General features: G+C 35.0%; 1 protein-coding gene across 1 annotated transcript in view; it reads left to right on the forward strand.

Annotated features, from left to right (window-relative positions):
* Positions 1–26,476, forward strand: part of CORIN (corin, serine peptidase) — a gene marked incomplete at both ends in the record, with an annotated part of 129,314 nt that overhangs the window by 95,863 nt on the left and 6,975 nt on the right. The window contains 6 exons of the mRNA XM_084286071.1: positions 1,840–1,985; positions 4,252–4,359; positions 8,393–8,506; positions 10,475–10,585; positions 12,189–12,318; positions 23,628–23,750. Of these exons, the coding sequence (XP_084142197.1) occupies positions 1,840–1,985; positions 4,252–4,359; positions 8,393–8,506; positions 10,475–10,585; positions 12,189–12,318; positions 23,628–23,750 (732 nt within the window). The remainder of the gene's footprint in view (positions 1–1,839; positions 1,986–4,251; positions 4,360–8,392; positions 8,507–10,474; positions 10,586–12,188; positions 12,319–23,627; positions 23,751–26,476) is intronic.

Genomic DNA, 26,476 nt, shown 5'->3' on the forward strand with positions numbered 1-26,476 from the left:
TCCATTTCTTGAAGCTTACTGCAGGAAAGAAAATAAATTAAAAAGGCCCACTGGTCAAAATATCTAAGGAAAATGACGAGTGTAATAAAATTCCTTCCATTAAGGGATATTTTGTTCCTAGAAGAAAGATCTGGAATAGTTAATCAACTTAGATAAAAGGCAAGCTGAAAGTGACACAACTGAAAAAAAAAAAAGTGACAAACTGAAAATAAAATAGAAATAGGTAGGATTCTGCAGCTGAATATTTTTTTTAACATGTAAGAACAAAAGAGAACTTTCTTTGAACTAGTAGGAGAAAGTGTGCGATTATAGGTTTAGAAGATATGATCTAAAAGGTACAATTGAATGACTTGCTGAGTATAGAGACAAGACAGGGCTATGGAGAGGCATCATAACCTTCAAATAGGTAAAAGTGAGCTACTCATAGGAAATATTTCTATAGGAAATATAGAAATTGCTCAAATTATTCATGGGGGCCAAACCAGAAAATGATTCATTTCAAATTAATTGAAAGAGCTACAGGCCAGATAAAACAAATATAATAGATATACATATATGAGAATGGTTGATAAGGAAGTATATGAAATCTTATATGATTAAAACTTATTAATATTAATAATTAATATTAATTATGATAAATTAATATTAATATTAAATCTTATATTATCAAATCTTATACAGCAGAAATGTATGTTTCTGCTTGGGGGGAGAGACAAAAAGGATGTTGAGGATCTTATTCCTATATTGCATAGTTAATATTCCATAAAAATGAAAAGCAACATTTGAAACTGATACCATAGCTGGTTAAGGTGATACTATTAATAGTGATTCTATCGAACTCTCAAAATAAGAGGCAGCTGAAACAAACAGGACTTCAAAATACCACAAATAGAAGACTTGGATTGAGCAGCATATCGGCAATGATTCCAGGTAAAAGTAGTTGCTAAATGTTTAAAATACTGGTTAAACTATATAGGGAATATCCTATTATGTGTTTTTGATTTGTAAATTTGAGGTATATTCATGACAATACTTTGACAGTAAGTATTTTGAGGCATAAGTATAGATGGGCTCAACTACTTTTGTTTTGGTGGTAAGAAAATAAATATCCAAAAGAAGGACTATATTCCTGTCTTTTTCTAGGTGTGATAGAAGCTTCTGTTGCTCTAACTGACAATAATTTCCCACAGGGAAAATCAGAGGGGAGTTCTTCACTTTTTTTGCTTGTGGGTTTAAATATTTTGTCTTTCTGGAACCACATCTCCAGAAATGTCTGACCAGGAGTATATGGAGAAACATTACAGGAGAAACATTACAGGGTTTGCTGTGGGTGTCTAAAATACAGCCAAAATAGTCAGAAACTGCTTGTTCTTATAGTTCTTAAAATGTCAGAGACAAAACTTTTTTCAACACTATACTGCTCTTTGAATGATGTGCATAGTGCAGTGGTTTCTGAGGTAGCATTATCAGAAGAAGTAGAATTTTATAGGTACAAAATGTGTTTGGCTTGTTTGTTTGTTCCTTCCTGAGGGAGGACAGTTAGTGTTTCTTAGAAAAGGTTTTCTGTTGTCCTTATGGACAAGAGGATAGGTATAAGTAGTTATATTTGGTTATTGTAATTCAGATAATAGTTTGTATACTGTAATTTAAACTCATGTTTCAACAGTAACAATATATCTTTATTAACTATAAAGATTAATCAGATATATAAATACCTGATTAACTGATTTTTCCTTTATTTCCATCTATAACTTTGGCTAGGATTATTAGCTCTCAATACCTGGGAATTTCTAAGGCTTTTATTCAGCTATTTTGTTTAATTCCACTTTGTCTCCTCAGGACATTATGTGTACAGTCTAAGGAACGCTGTGAGTCTGTGCTTGGGATTGTAGGTCTGCAGTGGCCGGAGGACACTGACTGCACTCAGTTTCCAGATGAGAACTCAGACAACCAAACTTGTCTAACACCAGATGAAGGTGTAGAAGGTAACTCCTACAAATACACATAACAGGAAATTAAAGATTAATTGTGTTCCCAATGACACTGACTTGTGTTTTGTTTGTTTTTGTTTTCATACCTCCACTTTAAATTATAATATGCCACGTAGGGTGACTTTTTTTGTCAAGTAACTGTGAGAATGATTCCAAATCAGATTGCAGAGTGTTTTGACACCTACAGTTTGCATATAAGAGGATTATTTTTTTCTAGAAAAAGAAATCTATTTGAAGAAAGGATCAATTACTCTCAATCTTTGAAAGTCAGTGTTTGAGATTTGGTGCTATTAGCACACCTACGTTTTGCTTGCGTTTAGTGCTTTTACTTCACTTTTTTTAACCAATCTAGATTATATAATGATGCTTTTCCAACAGGAGGTAAACTCTTGACAATTGTAAAAACTAAAAAAAGGGAATAGCTGAGCCCCATGACATCTTTGAGAAAAATATTTTGATGTTAGTGTCTTTGCCAGCTATTGTTAATTCATTTTTGTTGTTGTTTGGTGATTTATGTATTTTAAGAGATCTGTGCCAAACCAGCTTCAGCAGCAACTGACAAACTGCTGTTTCTTGAGTTCAACCATACTCCTACTCATTGTGGGTATCAACATGGAACAAAATAATGGAATTACCTTAAATGATTATACGTGTTCTTTGGTTAAAGAGGCTGGCTGTACTTTTTCTTCTGCCACTGGTCATCTAATGTGAGGTCTGAGGATTATGATGTCTTTTTTTTTTTTTTTTTTCCCTTGCCAAAAATGCCAGTAAATTTTCTGGGAAAATATTAAAATAGTGTGTACTAGACTGCCCACAATGTACTGATCATGTTTAGTTCTTATTCTTTTTCTCCCAGTCACCTGTGCGGTGATGATAATCTTTCCACAATTTTTCTTTTGATCTTTCTTAGAGAAAGCAATGAATGAAAGCTAATTGGTCTGTAGTTCTTTGAGTGAAGGTATATTGCTAAAGCATAGTGAAGCATTCTGAGAAGCCACTGAAGCATATGCAGCAATAAGTACCATTTCTTCAAGCAAAGTGCATGTGCACTTACATAATTTTGAAAGTTTAATAAGATGTATGATACCATAGTAATGAAATCCTCTGTCATGGCACTCTGAGAGACAATGAAATAATTTCCTTCTACAGCGAAGGGCTAATGAAAAGGAATATTATTATTAAGGAGTATTTAGGAACATAAAAGCAAATTCTTGACACAACAAGGTGAGATAAAGAAATATAATGTGATTTAATTTTCTGTGTTATAAAATGTCTTTCGGTCTTCCTGCCTGTGTTGTTAGATCATTTGGCTTTGAAACCTAACATATAATGCTGATATTTTAAATATACTACAGTATACAGGACTAGTATATTCAATTTTTAGAGTTAAATTCTGTTCACTTATTTAAAAAAAAAAAAAAAAAAAAAAGAATTTCAAAAATTTTCACTTTAACTAGACAGAATCTGCCTACTTGGTCGACTCATTACTTTTTGTTCATCCTAGCATTGAACTAGATAATCCTGGAAAATGAATGATAAAGGAGATGTTGTTAGTGTTCTTTTAGAAACAGTGTAACTAATAACGGGGTCTTATCAGAATTGTCTTTGGGTTTGACACACTTACTACTAAAAAGTTATGTTGATTCAATGGCAGATTTCTACTAATTAACACTGCTGGTTAGAGTCAGTCTTCCCTGCGAAATTTAAAATCTTATAGAAATATTTCTGAATAAACATATATAACAAAAGATACTAAGAATCTTAAGAACATAAAAATATTAATGATTACAAACTATTGATGATTTTCCAAATTAATCTATAATTGACAGAGTTATTACAATGTGCTGAATTATTCAACTTCTCTTTCAATCAGTGCTGAATACTGCCGGCCAAGACAGCACGCAGTGTAAATTTAGTTGTTTTCATTATGTTATTCTTAAATGATGATCTATTTCTGCTTCATGCAACACCACAGGAGTGAAAAAGGTTGCTAGAAAATGCACATCCACAGTCTAAACATTTTATGTTGGTAATCTGTCATAGTTTTAAAATATGACAGAGGGTAACATGTGAGGCAGAGCTCTGGGAAATGTTGCACCCCATTCACAGTGCAATTGTTAAGAACAGTCTTATCTGCTACACAGTTCCAATTTAGTGTTTCAAAAGGCTTCTATTCTTGTCTCAGTGATAAATAAGTGCTCATGACAATTAACCTTTCAGTTTATGGAGTCTTGTTTCTCTCTTTCCTTGTTATTGGCAGAATGCTCACCCAGTCACTTCAAATGCCGTTCTGGGAGGTGTGTCCTTGCATCCAGGAGATGTGATGGTCAAGCCGACTGTGAGGATGATAGTGATGAAGACAGCTGTGGTAAATAAGGGGAGGGTACTCTCCAAACAAACAGTAGTTGAAGCATTAGAAAATATGTTGATTTTCTTCAGTTAATTCAGCCATAGCATGACAGCCTGTGGAATAAGCTTGATTTTCTACCAGAAAAATGTAATTGAAAGTGATTTTTTTTTTTAAGACTAGTGGCAGTAAAAATACTTTAGCAAGAATTATTCTTGATTAATGTCAATACAATTTATGATATTTGATTACTGAGATTCTGCTAACTGTGTTCCAGGATGTTTGAGTATTTATTTATTAATCAAGATAAAAAATGCTGCAGATTGATTGATTGATTGATTTTTGTATTGGTGGAGGTTCTAATGAGCTAGAATGTGGCTGTCTGGCAGTTTAAATCTTGAATTTGTTGATGTAATTTTAAATGTATACACAGTAACGTTCTCATTAACAGAAGGTCTGTGCTTAGCGAAGTGAATTCTGGTCAACCTCTAGCAATCAGTACAAGTATAAAGTGGTAGCCACAAAATTTATTCTCCAGTACATTTCAGAGCTAATTTATGGTAGAGAAGCTGTTGACTCTCAACTTAAGGAGATGTCTTGAGCTTGAGAATAACCAACAAATCTCTTGGTCACTATATGTCTTTGTATGTGCTGGCAGGAATATTCTGAGAAAGAGAAGGGAGTTTGTACAGTTTCCTTATGTGTCTAGGGTATGGGCTCTGTGGAATTCTGCATGTTGTCCTTTTATCACTAGAGGCAAAAGGAATAATTATAAATCATTATAAAGGATTTAGAGATGATGCATGAATACAAGTAAAGGATTGGAATGTTCTAGGTGTGTAGGGCTAATGTGTACAACCTGTTTTAACAGAGAACAGGTTAAAAGGTGATGGAAGTAATTAAGGGGGCAACAAAATTGCAGCAATGAAAGATTTTTCACTCTGCTGCACAAACATTAAAATAAGATCCAACAGCTGAAAGCTGAAGCCAGATTAAAATTCAAGCTTGTCATCTCTATGAAGTTCTACTTTTTCTTTAGGAGCAGGTTGTTTTAATGATTGGAGTAATCGAGGCATTATTTGTCAGTAAGGAGTGATGTATTCTCATTCTCTGGGAGGTTTCAAATCAAGATTGCATTCTGTCTGCTCTTCATTCAATTCACCCTCCACCCTCACCCCTGCTAAAGGAAGGAAAAAAAAAAAAAAGATTGTAAAATATGGTTTAATTCTAGGTCATTTTGGATTACAAGGGCAGAGCTGATGATCAAGGTGACTTTCAGAGTTGATAACCTTTTCAATCAATTGTCTTGAATGTCCTCCCAACAAAACATTATTTATAGCCACCTGTTTTAACTCTTTAGAACACTAATTACCACGTGTCTTTTAGGATAATTTTATTCTCCTAGACATTAACATGTGAAATACTGCTCTAAAATATAACATTAATTTTTCCAGTAGATCTCTGTCTGTCTCTATAGTCTAGACAGAATGTCAGTAGCAATCAGCAGAATTCTTATCAGCTTCTATAAATATGGAAAGCTCTATCTGCTAGGTAATTACAGTTGTCAGTGACATTACATTGACCAGGGGTAATGCTGGTGCTGAAGAACAGGCAGTCCTTGTAGAGCTCCAGAAGTAACAGTTTCTGACTCATTTATATTCCATGTGTGCAGGACAAAATAAAAACCTGTTGAACAAGGTTTGTTGAACATTGTTGAACAATGACAAGCCTGCATTTTCTGAGCTTTATCCTTTGAAATTGTTTTATGTTATTAAATAACAGTCAGCAAACAAATTAAAAATATTGAAGCATCTTTAAAGGACAGTCAAAGCTCCATTAGGTTTCACAGTGAAGAGAGGAAGAGGCTGGCGGAGACCAACTGCAGTATTTGGATAATCAAGCTATTGTTTCCAAAAATGTAAGATAGAACCATCCAAAGGGAGTAAGGTATATTTGGGCCATGAGTAGGGCTGCAACCCCTGTCTGCACTGTGAGAAAAAAGCGTGGTGGTCTTAATAATGTGAAACCCTATCTCTTGTCAAAACATACTTTTGAGATGGGAGTACTGTAAATATGGATGTGAGTAATGTAAATATGGATGAGTTTTCTGACCTCCATTTTCATTTCCATTTCATTATAATTAAATTTAAAAATGTATGTTATCCAAATATATGGAGGAGCAATAAGAATAAATGGTAGATGGCCTTCCTCCAACAAAACAGTATATTTGAACACTGAATTCTGTAAGTAATTAATTTTTCCCAGGGAGTTGTCTCTGTGTTTGCCTATGTTGCCCTCAAAGATGAACTTTGGAGTGTAATGGAACATTTCACAATATAAAACTATAATGTGTGATGAAGGGAAAAAGCAAATAAAAATTTAATTAATTGTAAACACTTCAGCTAAAAAATTGCAAGGTTTAAAATGAGATTTTTTTCAAAGCTTTTTTATTTTATTTTCATATCAAGTTCCTAACATTACTGACATCCTTTGTTCTTTATTAGAGTAAAGGTTTTGTTTGGTTTCAATTAATTTTTCATTAATGATTATCAGAAATACTGTCCAGAAGGAGACCTGGAAAATGGCCATGCCTAAGAAAGTTCTTTGATCATGTGGAGTTAGTTTCATGGGTTCAAGACTGTTTTTTCTCTGTGTTTAATGTTTTTTTTTGTTTGTTTGTTTTTTTCCACATGGTTTATATATTCTAAACAAATTAAGCTCTCCATACATCCAGTTACAGTTAAACCTGATTAGATTTTTCTAGTAATCATATGAGCTAGTAGTGATTCTCTGGTTCATGTTTGTAAAATAATCACTTCTAAAATAACACTTTGAAACAATTTATCACTTACCAAATGCTGATATGTGCTGCTGCTGTTCCAGATCCAAGAAAATAGAGGTGCTGCTTCAAATACACTGTGTGAGCAGAGATCCAAACTATTTCTGTGTGGGCATCAGGGCTGTCACCTGAATTTGAGCTTGGATTAAAATGAAAGCTATTACTGTCAGCTGCAGAACAGGCCAAACAAGGCAATCAAACCTTTTTTTTTTTTAAAAAAAATAATAATAAAAATATTTATTTATTTAGGAAACATACTTAGGCATTTTACTTAGGAGTTTTTATGGCCTCCTCTAAAATCTGAGTGTCAGATGTGCAGGACATTGACATTAGTACATCAGAATATTCTGTACTTCAAACTGGTATCAGCAGCATGCTTTATTAGTTGATAAAAACAAGTAAAGAATTAAGATGAGAGAAATTTTTTTTTTTTTTTCCTAAAAGATATGTTAGGCCATTCTTAATTTCATCTAGTTAACAAACAGGAATTTTATTGTCAAAGTGCTTTGACACAGTTTTATAAATATTCCTCTTGAAATAAATGAGGCTGGTTTGCAGGACTTTGAAGAGGCAATAAAGTTGTGTTCCCAGCATAACAATGACTCTGGAAGATTTATACATCTATAGGGGCTTTCTATTATTTTAAAACTGGCTTAGTCACAGATTATGGAATCAAGAAAAATGTTAACGCTCAGAACTTGGAGTATCTCTCTACCTTTCATTGTGATCTGCATTAGTTTCTGTATCAGCACTACCAAAAGTACATATTTCTACACTACTTCATGTAGTATGCTTTTAAAGGACATGCCACAGACTTCAGGATTATAAATGTTTATGTATCGAATGAAAATGCCTTTCCATTTCCACTTAATTTGTATATGTTTGCATTTACATTTATTAGTAAATGCATTTGGGGAGTGGTGGTTTATGGTGCTTGAGAAAACTGAGCTAATGCCTAAATCTTTATTTATAGCACATGTAGCACAATATGGATTACTCTTTGAAAAGCATTGAAGTGTGATGTATTTTTATACCCATTTAACAAGTATGCACTGTGACGATCTTACTTTCATTTCTTCATTAGTAACTATTCTTGGTAACTTCTAAAGTTAATAGCACAACTATTTTGGATGTTTCAAGATTATTAAGGAGGAACAAAACAGTTGATTTTATATTGCATGCAAATATTTCAAAACTGTGATTCTCTACCACCAGGCTGTGGAGAAAGGGGTCTTTGGGAATGTCCTTTGAAGAAGATGTGCATCAAACACACGATGATCTGTGATGGTTTCCCAGACTGCCCTGACATGATGGATGAAAAGAACTGCTGTAAGGGTTTATGCAGTTTGTTAATCCTGTAAAGTGCTGATCACATTTTTGGGATCTGCTGGAGCTGCCCTGTCTTTTTCCAAACCACAGCTGACTCCTGGGGTGAAAAGAGCTGGAATACCTGTGAATAGCAGCTGCTTTGCAGGCTCCCACTCGGCACATGAAGCCAGGAGCGCGTGCTGTGAAATGTTAGCTTCACTTTCATGACTATATTAGTGGTACCCTGAATTCTCTTCTTTTGAGAAAACCAGATAGTGTTTTCTCAAAGACAGAAACTGGGAAAAGCACGCTGAGTTGAGATTCAGCCTACACAAGTAAGAAGAGATGCTTGGTAAAGTTGGTTGAAAGTCAAAATTTTACTTTTCTTGGTGATCCTAGTATTTCAGAACTTTTGCTGGGATTTTAAAACATAATTTTACAAAAAAGAAAAAAGAAAAAAAAAAAAAAAAAAGAAAAGCAAGCAAACAAAAAATTGTCCCTGAGCCTCTGGAGTTCTGTTGACAGAGATAGAATGGTGGGCATATTTTATGTGCTATGTGGAGCAGATGAATATATTTGCCAAAATGACTGACAATGAGGATATATCACTGGATACGAGGCTCCTTTTCTTTGAGAAAAGGCAGCTCACAGAACTTTTCTTAATTTGCTGTCCACTGTGAAGATTATGCCAGTTGTCTTCTAAGCGGTCTGTGTGCTACCATCTAAAAAATGGAAGGAGGTTTTAAGACCTCTACCATTTCCAACCAGGATATACACAACTAATCATCTCTTATAGAAAGCACATCACTACTTTTTCTTTTTTTTTTTTTTTTTTTTTCTGGATTTCATGTGAAAATTGACGTAAGCTCTGTAGTTCTTGGTGCTTTTTGACCTAGACGGTGAGAAACCCCATAGACCAAAGAACCAAGCCATGCTGTCTCAGGAAAGCTGGGAGACTTCAGCTGCATAGCACATATATCTTTTATGAGTTCAATAGTGCTTCACAGTCTTTAACATACTTTTCTCACAGTAAAGATCACTTATATCACAATAGGAAGCATCGGTGGTTATACCTATATGACTTTTACTGTGGATTACTTTTTTTTTGCACTAGTGTTGCAAAGAAATGCTTGGTTTGTATGGCTATATAGACTATACAACAGCCAGACGTAGGCACAGCTGAATGCATCTTTCTTCCATGCACTCTCTTCCTCTCCTTTCCCCAGCTCAAAATTCCCTGGTGATGAGGTTTACATAGAAGCTGGAGAGAAGTGTATTAGTGAGGAAGGTGCTGTAATGCTAAACACTTGCCTTTTAGGAGAGGATTTGCTGTGTTTGGAGGAAAGCTTAAAGTCACTTCAAGATCTAAGTACTTGTGGTTCCTGCACTGGATGGAGGTTCAGGAAGTCCCTGTCCAACGCTGCCAGCTGGCAACCAGGCATACACTGGAGGATGTCTGAATGTACATCTCATGTCTCAAATGGGCTTAAAAATAATCCCACAATTTTAGATGGCAAATAGAATCTGAAAGTGAATGCAGAGTTGCTTTGGATTAAAGGAAATATATTTGCATTACTGTAAAATAACTTTTTCAAAGAACATGAATAAATAATAAAAAAAAAATAAAAATCGGGACACTAGGAAGCAAGGAACACCATATTTTCACTTAAAGCTTGTGAGAGGCTTAGACTACTTTTGTATGACAAGACCACAAAAAATATTAAGTAAATAAAAATCATTTGGAACATACACCACAGATCTTGCTGTTTCCAGACATCTTTCCTCCCCTTTGGGTAGTGGTGCTGTCTGCAACTATGTGGTGGTGTCTATCCTGAGTTTTGTCACAAATATGTTTCGCTTCCTCTGTAAATCTGATCTACCTTCTCCCTCCTTCACTTTTTTTTTTTTCTTCTTTTTTTTCCAGTCTCAATGTGCATTTCATGCTGATCATCTCTTTCTCAGTGTGAACTGCATTCTTCTTCCTTGCAGCATTTTGTGAGGAGCATGAGCTCGAGTGTGCCAACCATGAATGCGTGCCACGTGAGCTCTGGTGTGATGGACAAGCAGACTGCAGTGACAGCTCTGATGAATGGGACTGTGGTAAGTTTCTGTTGTGGTGCACTCTGACTGGAATTGATATTTGGGTGATGGTATTATTAATGGTGATTTGATTTAGAATATAATTGCAGTGGTGGAGAATTTCTCCTTTTTTACCAGGAGAGACTGGGTTGAAGTTGATGAAGCATGCAAGAAAGTGGGCAAAAAAGAAAGGAAAAGCTCGGTGTTAGGTGTCCCAGAAAGATATAAGAGAAGTGACAAGGCAGATAACTTCAAAATGACTTATAAAATCTGGAAAGTGCTGTGGACAGATAACAATTTGGACAAAACTTCTAAGCCCTGATTCTGTACTCACGAAATTCAGTGTGACATTCCAACTAAATGCAATGGTGCAGAAGAAGAAATTATGAGAAGATATTACTTGCAGGTCCCTTTGCCTTGTTTAGAGATCCGTAGAATAATGTAACCTGCCAGTGCTGACCATATAGATAGTAGGCCTCATGCTTTTATGTGTAGAACTCTCCAAGCATTTTTCTTTACATAAAAATTAAGGTGAATTTCAATAAAGCAACAACAACAACAAAACTGAAAAGAAGCATATTGGAAACTAGTAACTCTAAAATTTCACTTAGTTAACAATTATTTGTGTACATGACAGTAGTTTATATTACTAAGTTTTGAGATGTTTTGTGTGTTGCTTTAAATATAGAAAGAAGGTATGCCATGGCTTATAGAAGCACATAAATTTTGTATTCATATTGAAGTAAATCGTATAAGCATTTTAAAATATTTATCATTAGCATTAATATACAATAAAATTTAATAAAAGCTATACGAGAATGAAGAAAAGCTCTAGAATTTCATGTCTGAAAAGTTATAATCTAAGATGAATGCATATTTTTCTTGGGAAAAAGAGGAGGGAAGCAAAAGCATCTTCAGCATATAGCAGAAATGCTTAATGGCTGCATTAAGATTATTACTCTCCAGGCAAAAGTTAGAACAGTTTACCTAAAACCACATACCTTGGGGGAAAAAGGCATCCCACAATCTTTTGAGGAATCCTAGAAAGGAAAGGGATGTAAATTCCTACTTATGCATTTTGGGCCATTATGAGATACTTATTATGTGTGATAAGAACAGTTCACACTCTTTTAAACAAGAGAGAAGTAATGGTCATAATTTTTCTTGTAAAAAGTAGCTGTTTTTCATTTATTGAATTAGAGCCCCATATTGTTAACAGGCACAATGCATATTACTGAGAATCAAATGATGGTATCACTCCTATGTCAAGCAGCACTTATCCCTCAAGCTTCTTTAGTAATTTCAGCTGAGCTCTTTGTCAGGTAAAATATCATTTAACAAGATTAAGGCTTTCATAAACCCATGTTAACCTGTACTTGTGAGTTAAGAGTATCCTGGTTTATTCTACCTTCAAGATGTCTTTGTTTAGTGTCTCATCCTGTTCATTGTTATCAAGATTTTCACAGCCATGGTTGCCTTGATTTTAAGTCACAGAGCTATTGAGAATATAAAGTCAGCAAAAATGCCAGTGTATTGGGAGTACGTATCTTTGGGTTTTCAGTGTGCCATATATAAAAATAATCATGTGAATTAATAGTAAAGTTATTTTTCTTTTTCTTCACAGTTACCCTGTCTAAAAACATGAATTCCTTGATGTTTCTGACCATTCACAGGTCAGCTGCTGATAACCATGTTTGTGCTGATGAGTGGCAAGAAAATTTGAGTCAACTGGCCTGCAATCAAATGGGTTTAGGGTAAGGTCAGTAGTTTGTAGCACTGATGAATTTCTTAGTCCAATGGGAGTGATTAAGTTAAATGTGAATGATCATTGATCCCTGTGACCCATGCAATGGTAGACCTAGTGTGGAAATACTTAATATAAGGAAAAGAATAGTGGAATTTTGTCATGTCATGAAATATGTCAGAAACAAAAGCTGGCTAAAATCTAGGCACTTTCACCATTTTGTAAGCACTGCATGATTGTTAAAAGAGTCTGTTGAAAAGATAATGTCTTGTCATGAACTTGCAGTTATTTCCAAGGCTCAGAATTGTCTGGAAGTGTGTTACTCTGTATCTCCCTAAAGAATTAATGCAGAATTGTCTTATGAAAGAAAGGAAAGTTTCTCTGGGTTCTGTAATAAATACAGTGAGATAGGCAACCAGATATATTTAATTTAGGTGTCCTTGAACAGAGATTTGGAAATGATAGTGTTTTCTGTGTGGATCTTGGGGGAAAAAATATACATGTATGCATCTTTCTTATTGCATGCACACTATCATCTGCTTGACATCCAAAGCTATCTTCTACTAAGACAAGCCTGATGGTATAGAAGGATATCTTTTGCCAGTGTCTGATCATAAATCGGATTAAGAAATCTCTTTTCTATCCGGCTTTTATCACTATGTAAATTGACATTCAATCTTATTCTTTGTACCTTTCTCAGAAAACAAAGGAGGATAAAGACCCTTTACAGTGTCTGCACTTAACCTAGTCTGCATTATTACCTTGCACTGCATGGGTGCTTAACATCATTTCTAACAGATGCCCCTGAATTCAAGACCACCTGCACTGAACAGAGTACCCGCCATTCTAACACACAGTAATTCTAATTCTGTATTGCTCTAACTGATTTAGTATATCTAAATAACGTTGATATTATCTTTATGCTTTTCCTTCATGTAACTTCCTAATAAGCTTAAGCTCCTTTGGTACCTTCAAAAACAGTCAATTGCTTTTGGAACTACTTTGTTATCTAAAAATAAGCTGATAATCTTTATATCAGTCAAGTTTTATTTATTTGTTTATTGATATCTTGGTCTCAAAACCTTAATATAAAATATTCTTCATTTTCTTATAATGGTTGCTGTTAGGAAAATGAAAAAGGTATTAAATTATCTCAAGACCTCTGATCCCTTCCTTTTTTACCAAGGTTTGTCTAGGATGAAATTATCATCAGTTGAAACTTACATTTTCCTGCTTCTTTAGTGAGACTTGTTAACAGAAGTAATTATCAACCCCATCACTTCGAATAAATGTATCAGAGGCAAATATTTCTTAAATCTCACAGATCCATTTTCTAAAAGGGGAAGACTAATAATAATTTTTCTACAAATTCTTTTTGGTGATAGGTGATTATGTGAAGTGCAGTGTGAATTTTAATTTCAGATATGAAGTCTATAGCTTCAGTCTGATTTTAATATTCAATTTTAATTCTTCCTTCTGATAGCTCAGAAAACCAAAGTAATGTTTGTCTTTCCCTTTCTTTGTGCCTGATTTTGTCAGTCATCTGAAGCTTGATTTCCTTAGCTGTTCTCTGTGTTTGTGGGAGCTGGCACTGCTGAAAATACAGTGGATTAGTTTTGAAGAAGATCAGTAAGAAAAACATAGGTTGTAATGCATACACCAAAACTAATGTCATAAAGGAGTGAGTAAATATAGTTATTTAACTCTTCTTTTAACATTGCATGAGGGTTCAGTGAACATGTCCCAGAATATTTGTCTATGTAGTAAAGGGACAAGATTTAATACTACATTAACAATAATAATAATAATTCATATCAGTGTAAAATCAGATCTAATGCCATAGATTTCACCTGTTTGCTATTACGTTCTGCATTATTTATTTGACTTAAGATGGCAAGAAAGGCTGAATATGATGTTGATACCACTGGTGTATTTAATAAGTTATTTCCAGTTGCCACTAAGGTTGCAGGTAAATTGGACTGCATGTTATGTAGAGCACAAATACAGACCAAAGAAATTTTGGTCAATCCTTTTTATCTATCTATCTATCTATCTATCTATCTATCTATCTACCTACCTACCTACCTACCTACCTACCTATCTATCTTAATGAAGATAACATATTTTAAGCAATGTTTTACTTCAGTTATTCCCAATACGAAATATTTCATTTCAGCAAATTAAAGATGTGAATGTAAAAAAAATTGTCCATATTGTGCCACAGTGCAGAAACCACCAGTTGTGTGGCTATGCAAATTTATTTAATAATGACTTGTGATTATACTTGATTTAGTAGATCTCTTTTTATTCTTAGAGAAAAACAGTTCAAAGTTGAGACTTATTAATAACTCAGACCTGGAATTGCAATGAATGGTATCATATGGTATTTTTATTTTCTATATAACTCTGCAACATATTGTTCATAGCTGTGTCTGGTGTTTTCCCAAATGACAAACCTCAATTGCTATATAATGTTGTCATGTTTAAAATATGAAAATAATGTCTTTCTAACAACTTGTAGATATCTTTAATTCTTCAGCCAATATTGATCTGAAAAAAAAATGAAGATAATTTAATGACAGCAATTAAAGTTAGATTAATTTAGCTGATAGTTGTAACAGATTTGACAAAATAACAAGCTGTTTGTTTGTTTGGGAAGCATAAGCATGGTATCTGAAGCAACATTAAAGGTAATGCTGTTCTGACTCTTATACAAAACTCAAACTGTTTTCCTGGCTGTCAACCAATTGTAATTCCACATATGCTGGTGTCTTTTTTTTTTTTTTTTTTTTTTTTTAATGTTGGTTTTACACAACACAGCACATGCAATGTGTTGTGTGATGTGTGATGCAACATCACAAAAAAAAAAAATTGCAAGTTCCAAGAATTGCGTGAAAGGCTTTGGACTGATGGTGACTGTTGCTCAAATTATGCAACGCACGTTCTTAACAGTTCTTTTGTTTTCCTCTAGTGCAAAATGAGTGTTATATGCAAAGTGAACTTCTGTTTATAATGCTAAGAGCCTAAGGGGAACTGTTTGTAGAGTTCAAATCTTTGGTTTTGTAAAGCTTACAGCCTGAGAGAACTGTTATGTCACCTGATAAAAACAATCTGTTCATCTCAGGCCAGATGATTTTGTTCATAGACTGAGTCCCACTTTTATGTACAGTAGAGCATGTCTCTGGCAATTGGTTTTCCTGCTACCACAGAGAACAAAGCAACAATTGCCATCATTTTCTCAGGTCAACATTAGCTATATTGGTTACATACACTAGCACATGGTGTGTGCTAGAGACTGTGTTGCTGAAGATATGCATACTGTGCTTGTTCAGAATATTGTTATGTTCAGAGACTTGTCTTGATATTTAGTTGAAGAAAGCCCTTTTCACATATTCTGAGGTCTGCTTTATTGTTAATGAAATGGTGATGATAAAAACATGGCCTGCTCAGATCTAAAAATTGACAAAATGAGAAGTTAGTGGAATTGTTTGGTTACTTTATGGCATTTGAGTGGAATAGTTTCTCTTTCTTTTTTGCACTAGGATGATTATGATAGCAAATGTCATAATGATAAACTTCAGCAGCTTGTACCCAGTAGAGTACAGGAGAATTTTAACTGATCTGCCTGGTCTAGTATAGCTGTATCATCATAAAATCATAGCTGTTTACCAAGTGAGTTGTTCATAAAAATCTGCAGTAAGCTCTGCTACCTTTTCCTGGAGGCTGCACCACTGGTGATCCACGGAAACAGGTAGCTCCTTTTTCTGATCTCTTGCTCCTGCCTGGCTTTTTTCCCCTCTGAATGCTTTCTCATCCTATCTCTTTCGTACACCATTCTCTAATAACATTTGCTCATATATATGTAGTCAAGCTGCTGGAGCAATAATCCCTTTTTTTCATCACCTGAATTACTATGTTCTCTAATTACTTTATAATTATTTCTGTATCAGGAATTAAGGAAGTAGAGTGTATGTAATGTCTTATATGCTTAAAACATCACAGAAACAAAAAATTGAATGTTTCTGTCCTATCCACAGTAGAAAATTAAATTTTTTGAATTTAACCTACTTTATTTTCTCCAAGAATAAACATGACATTTAGGAAATAAAATGCAGAGAATGAAGTATTGGAACATGCTAATCGATTTGAAATTAATATTCTCTCAATAGAATATATAATGTGCTTGACCTACCTTGAATATATTTACATTGTCCCTGTCTGCAGTGTGTCCTCTTTTTAGAGGTTTAACAATATAGAGATTTCTTTAGATTACATTTATTTTATTAAGAGAAACAACAAATAATTACCGAATAAGATTTACTGAAAATAACATTACAAGTTGTAGTTGACATGGAAGACTTGGTTCATCACTGCTCAAAATTATTAAAACAATGTTAAAATGCAGTTATACATAGACTTTAAGCAGCATATTAGAGATGTATTCGTCTATATCTGATAGTTTATGTCTCATCTGTCACATACATATGTATTTTGCAATATATAAAGTTATTTAGAGAAGGCTTTTTTGAAGAAATTTCAAACTAATAATTCTTTGCAAATTGTAATGATTGCTTCAAGACCATATTAATAATATGGTCACTTGCCTCTTGCCTCTTATAACACTTGTTGTCTGCATGATTGGATACTTTTCCTTCTTTAAGTAAAAAGGTAATTGTTATTAGTGCTGACTAAAAAAAATAAAAAGATATGTGGATACTGTCAGCCATAGAAAGGTTGTTATTTTAATGGTTGATCACAAATACTTTTTCCAAACTATGTTATGTCCCAGCTTGTACAAATGACATTATAATAAACATTTTTTATTTTTTTTCCCTGGGGCTTTCAAATCAAATTTGCTGAGTTTAAAACTACACAGATATTAAATCTGTACAGACAGGAAACAGATGCTGTTCTAGCTCTGAAAAAGGCCTAATTTGTTTTATATTAGTGCCCATACACATGTTATTCATTACCTTCTGGAACAACACAAGGCTTCCTTTTTCAAGCCTGTTGTCACATGCATCTAAAACCAATAGAAGCTGAACAGAAGAATGTTACTGTTACTTTGAAGATAGAAGGAGCCCAGTTATGGATTATACTTAATTCTAAACTTTTTAGTACATGATATAAATTTGCATAATGAAATAGGGAAAATGAGGTAGTAAAACCATTGTTGTGCAGAAGTATCCTGATTTATGTTGCTTTTAATTATGAACAGAATATTAGTTTCATAACCTAAAATTAGTCCCTGGTTTCTGTTTTTCTTTTTTTTTTTCTTTTAATTATCATTTTTAATTGTAATTTAGTATGCAAATTATAATGTTCCTTGTGTTTCAGTATAAACTATACTATAATATTTGTCTGACCACAGTGATCGGCAATTAGCAAGCTAGAATACTTTGAAACCTATTATTTCTTTAATATTTTCATTGCATAACTTTTGTAATGAAATGACCCTAAACATTACTTTTCCCCACTGCAAGAAACTTTATAATGTACAAGACAAACTGGCTTTTGTTTTCTTATTAAATTAAAAAAAAAATCCCTCTCTCCCTCTCTGAAGTACATGTAAGGGAATCCATAACTTGACATTAAATTTATTAAAGGAACTTTAATTAGACTTTTAAAAAATGAAATTTGAAAAATTAGTAAAATGTAAGTTAGAATTTCCCATTTGGGTAGATGTTTTTTGTCAAATTAAAATGTCTCAACTTTCTGATTTTTTAAGTGACTAATTTTGTAGTTGCATCTTCAAATAATGTTTATGGACATTGCCTTAGATTAAAGGAAACTTCTTAGATTAAAGTAATTATATATTTTGGAGTATTATTTGCCCTTTTGTTAATCTAGCAGACAACTTTTCTGAAGCAACAAGACTTAGTTATCTGATACAAGCTGTACAGTGACCTGAGAGAGGAATTCTAGACAGTGGAAGTGTAGTTCAGACTTACAATAATCAGTACAGAAGAACAGTGTAAGTATGTAGAAAAAGAATCATAAAACCTAGGAATATATACATACATATATTTAAAAAGGCAAAATAAAACAAATAACCTCAATAAAATATATTAAAATGTTTCTATGATAGCAAAGCATTGAGAATTAGGGCTAAAGTAAGGAAATAACAGATCATACGCTGCTCGTCAAAGTAGCTGGGTCTGCTGGAATGTGTTCAAGAGAATTTAAGATACGTGAATATGGCAGATCTGCATTAGGATTGTTAAATGTTAGCCAGTAGCTTTGAGAAGTTGTAGAAAATGGCTTTACAAGGCTGAAAACTCATGAATTTCATGAATGTGCCATCTTTCATGAAAAATGAAAAAAGAGGAGATTTAGAAACTAGCTGGCTTGCTGCAATTATTAACAAATAATTACAGAAGTATAATATAAGGAATAATACAAGGTCTTAATGACAGACAACCTGTATTTATCAATAACATATGTCAAATTCACTTAGCATGAAAGTTAAAAGTACATCATTATGTGAAATGACTTTTGAAATAAATAATGGGATATGGACAAAGATGAAAAAAGAGACTGATGATTCATTGTCACACCTTAATAACATGGTGTTGAGCTAGACACATCTGTCTGTGATGTTAGTGTTGTCATGGGTCAGTCAGATGATGGAGTAAGAGTATGCTTACTAACTTCTCATTCAGTATCAAGCTGGGGGGATCTGAAAGCATTTTGGAGGGCAGGACTAGAATCTGAAATTAGAATTTCTTGACAGACTGGAGAAATAGCCTGAAATCATGCCAATGATTTCAAGACAGTTCAAGACAGTACGTGTAGGACACATTGAATGGAGAATGGAGAATGGTTGGCAAGACAGGAATACTGTAAAGAAGGGACTAGGAAGTATTGTGGCTCAGAAGATGAAGATAAGGAAACAACACCTTACTGCTATAGGAAAAGCAAACATGGTATTTATGTATATAGTCAGGAATGTTTATCACAGAATCACAGAATCACAGAATTTTCTAGGTTGGAAGAGACCTCAAGGTCATCGAGTCCAACCTCCAACCTAACGCTAACAGCCCTCCACTAAACCATATCCCTAAGCTCTACATCTAAACGTCTGTACATAAACATTTGGTGTAATCCCTCTGTTCTGTTCATCTTGTGTGGGATTTGGACTAGATGGGGAAAGTCCAGATGAGGTCACCGGGAATGACCAGAAACCTAGAAATCATGCTCTGTGAAGAAAGGCTGAAAACTCTACGTGGTCAATCAGGGTGAAGGAGGTATGGGAGCCTTCAAATATGTACAAGGCTGTTTCAAAGAAGCAAGGAATAAACTGTTCTCTATTTCCAGGGGGAATAAGATACAAGTAATAAGCTAAAATGACAGGTAGGGAGATTTAGAACAAAATTGCTAACTGTAAATCCTGGAATGCATTGCCTAGAAATGCTGAGGAATCTCCATCATTAGACATTTTTATAAGCAGGGTAAACAAATAGCTGTCAGAGGTAATTTAGATATAGTTGATCTTATTTTGGGGTAGGGGAATGGATCACGTGGTCTCATAAGGAAAATTTCCTTTCAGCTGAACTTTCTGTGATAGTTTTGCTTTGGTCAACTGTTTAGTGAAAGAAAGCCTTCTGGATTTTTTTCCAGAGGTCCTAATACCATTTCATTGTTGAAAACAATGCAGAGAATCTCATAAAAATCTGAGTGAATGTGATAGCTTTTACCACAGAACTTGGTGTATCAGTTAGTTCAAATCTATAGGGAAAAACAAATCATAAATATTGCTGTTTATAATGAGTCTACTGTAAATTTATTTTACTATAATGTTTTTGATATGGCCTTGGAGAAGTCTGTAGACTAAGACTACAGGCACCCTGAAGAGTGTTCACTGTGCTAGGTCGGAATGGTTGAAAGTTTAGAAGTTTTATTATAGTTCTTTAGAATATAAAGAATATAAAGATTTGCTACAGATATTCAATACCCATATGGGACTGACAGTTAAATTTTTTGTTGTCTGTAAAGTAATAGATTCTTAGAACACCATCAGTCCTAAAAAAAAAAAAAAATAAAATAAAAATAAAAAAAAATCACAACTAATAACAACAAAAAAGAAAACAAACAAAAAACAACAAAGACCTTGTGAAGTGTTTCAGTACCCAAATGCTTCCATCACAACATCACCATGAGATTTTAGAACGTTACACGGATTCAGGTAGGATTTTTGATTTATCTTGAAAGTTTGGTGGAGGATCTGGTCCAAAGATCCTTAAAAGGTCCAATGCAGACTTAAAAGGTCTGCATTACCATTACTGTGATATGAATGTCTTGTGTTTGCAGGTATCACTAAAGCCTGATTTAAGTGATATAATTATATCAGTTACTGTGCTGTAATGTTATACTCCAATGTGTGGTAAAACCTTTGCTAGTAACTGTCACTATCTTTTGGGATCAAGATCTTCAGCATAGGTACTATCCACTACAGTGCATCAGAATCATACAATCCCAGTTGTATGACATCTGGAGATCACCTAGTCTGTCTCCCACTTGAAGCAGAACTGTTACCAACACTGGATCAGCTTAGTCACTTCTCTGTTTAGCCAAGTCTAGAAAACCTTGAGAGACTGACACAGCCTGTGTTTTCCAGGTCTGCCCTGCCTTCCTGGTGGAAAAGTATTTCCTTTCATCTGCTATCAATCTCCAAAGCTGCCACTCCAGGCTGTTACCCATGTTTTACTATGTGGCACTACTGAGAAAAGTTTGATCCCATCACCCTTTAACTCCTCTTCAGGTAGTTGTAAGTTGCCATTGAGGTGGCTCTTAGCTTTATCTTCACAAGACCAGTTCCTTCAGTACCTCCTTGTGCATCAGTGTCACAGGCCCCTAGATACTTCGGAAGCCATCGCAGGGCCCTCTCCAGTTTCTGAATACCCTTCCTGAACTGAGGGGCCCCCAAACCTCACACTGCATTCTACATAAATACGCTTTCAGTCACAAAAATACGGTTTCAATTTTGCTTATTGTTGCAATGTAGGTAATAATTAAAAGTGTTAGTGTTAAATCAGCACCATGTTTCTGGAAAAAAAAAAAAAAAAGCTATTCTGCGTAAACAAAAGAGGAAAAAAGAGAAAATTTTGCAAAGAATTGAAAGAGCTTTCTGAAAAGCTGATGAAAAAGGTTCCTTATTTGGCTTGTTTGAAAACTTGAGAGATATTAAATATGGCCACACACATGATTTTTGTGCAGACTGAATCAATTTAGGTCAACTTCAGAAAGCTATTAAAATAAAAATTTGGAAAGACAGCTAATTTCAACCTCTATTTGGAAAGAAAGCTGATTTAGGTTTATGTATTAGAGTAATTAGTAGCTATATCCCTATTTTGTTCTAAATCATTCATTAATAACTTAAAACATTGTTGGAGTCTCTAAGAAACTCAGTAAAAGAAAATATTCCTATGAAGAAATTATACCCGATGAGATGAAGTGGCAGTATTCACTGAAAACTGAATCTTCCCTTTAGAGCATGCCCACAGAACAAATTTTGTGCTTCAGATCTAGGAGGGATGGGATAAAAACTTTAGAAGGAATTCTGAAAATGTAAATTAGGGCATATTGGTTCTGAGTGTGTTACATCAGGCTCTGACTACCAAGGGAAAAAAAGCATAGCCATTTAATTTTATTAAATAAAATGTATTATATTAATAACTATAAAATTTCATACAGGCTTAAGTATCTTGTAGGTTGTTGTCCTAGTTTAGAAATGAGTCTATGTTTAATAATGGTTATAGCATCATGAGCTGTAGCTTTCAACAAAATAATATGGTAGTTTGGATAATATAGATTTGGATCCATCAGATGGTAACAATATTTGTTCTTTTTTGAGTTACATATTCTATAGGTCAGACACTTGTTTACAGCTATATAAAATATCTCTGTATGTGTCATCTTAAGAGAAAAGTAAGCTTGTGTTTGTCTGGTGGGAGAAAGAGTGGAAATTAAGCAACTGTTGGAAATGAAGGGGGGGGAGCTTTATGTGTTTTCCATAAGCAAGCAATGATGGAAAAAAGATGTTTGCTGCAAAAATAGCTTTCTCTCAATGAGAAAAAGTACAGACTTTAAAAATACTTGTTACTGTCTGGTTGCACATTCTGGATAGTAGCTCATGGAATGAGGTTGCTTAATAATGCCCAGAGAAGGCTCTGAAAAATAAGTCATGTAACAGGCAAGACCCATGGGTGGGATCTCAGAGCCTAGTTAATTATTTCAGTCCTGTTGAAAACATTTCCATGTGGTTGCACTGACAACTTTACCATAAATCTTAATTCTTTGATATTTGTTAATTTATGTAATCAGCTGGTAAAGGATACCATACTTTGGTAAATATTTTAAAACAAATACAGGTAATGTTAGAAAAAATAGACTGTTAGACAAACTAATAATCTGGCTGGCATTGCTAGGTACTGTCATGAGAGACTTGAGTTCAAAGGTGACTTTTAGGACATTTCAGTTTTTCTGAACATCTCTCGTTCTCTTTTCCACAAACCAGTGCTTAGAATTTGGCCCGTAACTAGTGTTCAGGGGAGCAGCCCTTGGAAGCCCTTCTAATTGTCAGGGATTGATAGCTAATCGTGGCTGTTTCTGTGCTAGAAAGTTGTGTGACTTGTACAGCCATTTCAAAAATACATTTTTTTTTCCATTTGGCAGTTGAGATTTACTAAAACAGTCTCTTCAGTGGTTTATCAGGCAACACCTAAACTGAGAAAGCGGAAGTGTGAAAACATCTCCTGGTGGAGTCATTCTAACTTGCTTTCGTATTCCTGTTAATTTGCTGCAGAAGGCCAGGTTTGACATCATCACCTGTAATCTTGTTTTACTTACAAAGTCAAACAGCTTGGACTTAGAGATAGTTCAAAGTATTATTAACAAAATTCAGATTGCTCTTTACTGTTATATCTGATTGGATTTCCAAAGACAGGAATGCAAGGAAATATTTTTTACTTTTTCCTCTTCCACAAATGAAGATCTATTTGCTGTACTTAGGGAGTCAGAAAAATGTAGAAACATTTCAATGTATGCTGTATAGTGAATTCCACCAGAAACCTCTTGCTGTTCCTGATTCCGATTCTGTTTTTTATCAGAAAATACAATGCGAGTGACAGTAGTACATTAGCTGGCCTGGCTTCTTGGGGTGATATAATTCCCCTAACTATGGTTCTGTTACACGTGGCTTTCACGTAACACTCTACTCTATGTTTTGCTAGTGAACAGGATGTATTAGGGCCTCTTCCTTTCATAATTGAAACATAGGAATTTAATAGGAAGTCTATGAATGTCTTTTATTTGTTTCAGAGGACCACCTACAACAGAAATTGTATTAGAAGATGAGGAAATACAGCACCAAAAGTGGCTGAATCTGCACCCAGACTGGAAGAATAAGAATGCATCAACTTTACACGCACTTCTAGTGAATGGGTAAGTGATAGGTAAATTAGATTTATTTTGCTGTTGTAGGTAGTCACTACATTTGGAGAGATCACAGATTTTTCAGCAGAACAGTATCCTCTTACAGTAAGCTTACTTAGCAGCTTCTCTAGCCTTATACAGTGGTAATTTTCTTTTAACTAGCCCTACTAAACATGTAGTTGGTAACAAGAAGCCAGGCCTCAGTTGTGGTTGAAACATTCATAGCGTGACTTTTGAGTCTAAAGAGTCAATTAACGTAAACATTCGTGACAAAAAATGGGAGAGCTATCTAATCCATCTTCAAAAAACAGATTGTTTCCCTACTCCTCTTTCAAATGGACAGAAGGAGATTTCATAACTCTCTTCAACAGAACATTCTTGTGTTTCACAACAGAAGACTGACTTGGCTAAATGCAGAGGGCAGAGGTACAATATATGTGTGAAGAAGAAAATCTGAGGAATACACCTAGATTTTTTTATTTTCCATTGTTGTCTGCAGGAAAGCTTTTCATAATGGCTGATTCCTTCAGCAGAACAGTACTAAAAAGATTGCGTCTACAAGTGCATACTCTTGCTTTCCAACAGCTCAATTTTGTGCTAGTTCTGTTCCATAGTAATAAGTTCCTCATTCATTTAAATTCATTTTTATCCCTTCATCTAGAAAAAGGGACATTACAAGATGGAGCCTGATACTTCTGTTTTTACATGTTTTCCTTTCTCACTGTATTTTGCCACTAGCCTAATAGTATCCAGCTTCCAGGTTCTGGAAAACTGTGCAAAGGAAAAGGATCTGGGGGTGTTGGTTGATGCTCGGCTGAACATCAGCCAGCAGTGCGTTCAGGTGGCCAAGAATGCCAATGGCATCCTGGCCTGTATCAGGAGTAGTGTAGGCAGCAGGAGCAGGGAGGTGATCATCCCCCTGTACTCTGCTCTGGTGAGGCTGCACCTTGAGAAATGTATTCATCTTTGGGCCCCTCACTACACGAAGGACATTGAGGCCCTGGAGCAGGGCTACGAAGCTGGTACAGGGCCTGGAACACAAGTCCTGTGAGGAGTGGCTGAGGGAACTGGGGTAGTATAGTCTGGAGAAGAGGAGTCTCAGGGGAGACTTTATTGCTCTCTACAACTACCTGAAAGGAAGGTGTGGGGAGCTGGGGGTTGGCCTCTTCTCACAGAAAACCAGAGACAGGATAAGAGGGATTTGCCTCAAGTTGCATCAGAGGAGGTTCAGGTTGAAAATTAGGAGAAATTTCCTCTCAGAAAGAGTGGTCAAACATTGGGACGGGTTGCCCAGAGAGGTGGTGGAATCACCGTCCCTGGGGGTGTTCAATGAAAGGTTGGACATGGTGCTGAGGGACATGGTTTGGTGGGTGACATTGGTAGTAGGGGGATGATTGGACCAGATGATCTTGGAGGTCTTTTCCAACCTTTCAATCAACCTTCTATGATTCTATCTAAATGCTTTTCTCCAGATTAAATCAAGAATAAACATCTTAGGTTGTGAAAAGATGTAGAGGCAGGTCCAAAATCATATTCTGTTTGGTCACTAAGGTATAAAGGACTTTCAAGAGGCTTTGCTGTATTTGAAAGTGGTCTGCTAGGAAATACGTGAGAAGAGATGTGTTGGAGCCTCTGAGCTACAAGATAGAATGGCAAAAGATGTAGTCTCACCCATAGTGAGGTCACATCAAATAAACTTCTCAGTGTGTGTGTGGGGGTAGTAATTTATTCTCATGAGTGTGGCTGATCTAAATTATATTCTGTATATTTTTATGCAGTGTAAATACCCCCAAAAATTGTTCAAAGCCAAGCACCGTTCCTGAAATTAGTCATATATCTCCAGGCACAAAAATTTATGTGCTGTGTTTTCAGGCTGAAGAAGTACAGAAAGTAGACTGATCTGCACAGCATGTGAATGGAGCAGAGGTCTGGTCAAATCAGTGATCAAGGCCTGAGACTTCGGTGGTTGGCACTTAGATGTTGTGCCCACATTTATATCTATGACCTAAAATCGAATTGAGCCTCTTTTTAAATAGTTGCAACTTTAAAGAAACAGCCCACCTACTGAGATTACTTCAAATAATAACCTGGGGAATATGTAATCCAGATATACAGTCTAATTCTGCTCTGAATCTGCCTCTAAAAAGCACATATGCATATATGGTATGAATTAAAAGGTCATGTGAATAGGCAGCCAGAGAACTGAGCAACAGCACTCTCAGTTTTAGCAAGGATTTCCCCTCCTTTGACAAAGAGTCACTTCCTTGCTTTTTCATCTTAAAAATTTAAATGGGATTTATTTATGTATTTATTTATTTATCTTAATACTTGCTTCCTGGGATTTCATCAAAATACCAAAACTTTTTGGGCAAAAATTTTAATCATATATATTTCAAAGAAAACCCCATCCTTTGGCTGTAAGGATGCAGAGAACAGCAATCTCTGTGCTTTCAGGTGCCATAAATTAAGGCTTGACAGACTGTACATCCCAGCCGAGCTCAGGGCTGGATCAGTGCCCAGACAGCAAGGTCGTCTGCAAAATATGTAGCACCTGCTCATGAAACACATTGTAAAGCTGAACTAATATTTTGAACTGTTGACAGAAAGACACTGGAAGTCATCTGGCATGAGAAGCTCTTTGTTTTTCTTTTTACGGTTTGGGGGATTTTTAAGAGCTCATTCAAAACAGTGGATACAATACCTGTGCTGATATCCAAATCACCCAAAATTATATG

The sequence above is a fragment of the Netta rufina genome (genome assembly GCF_964035555.1).
Source record: "Netta rufina genome assembly, chromosome: 4".
In the NCBI taxonomy this organism is placed as follows: domain Eukaryota; kingdom Metazoa; phylum Chordata; class Aves; order Anseriformes; family Anatidae; genus Netta; species Netta rufina.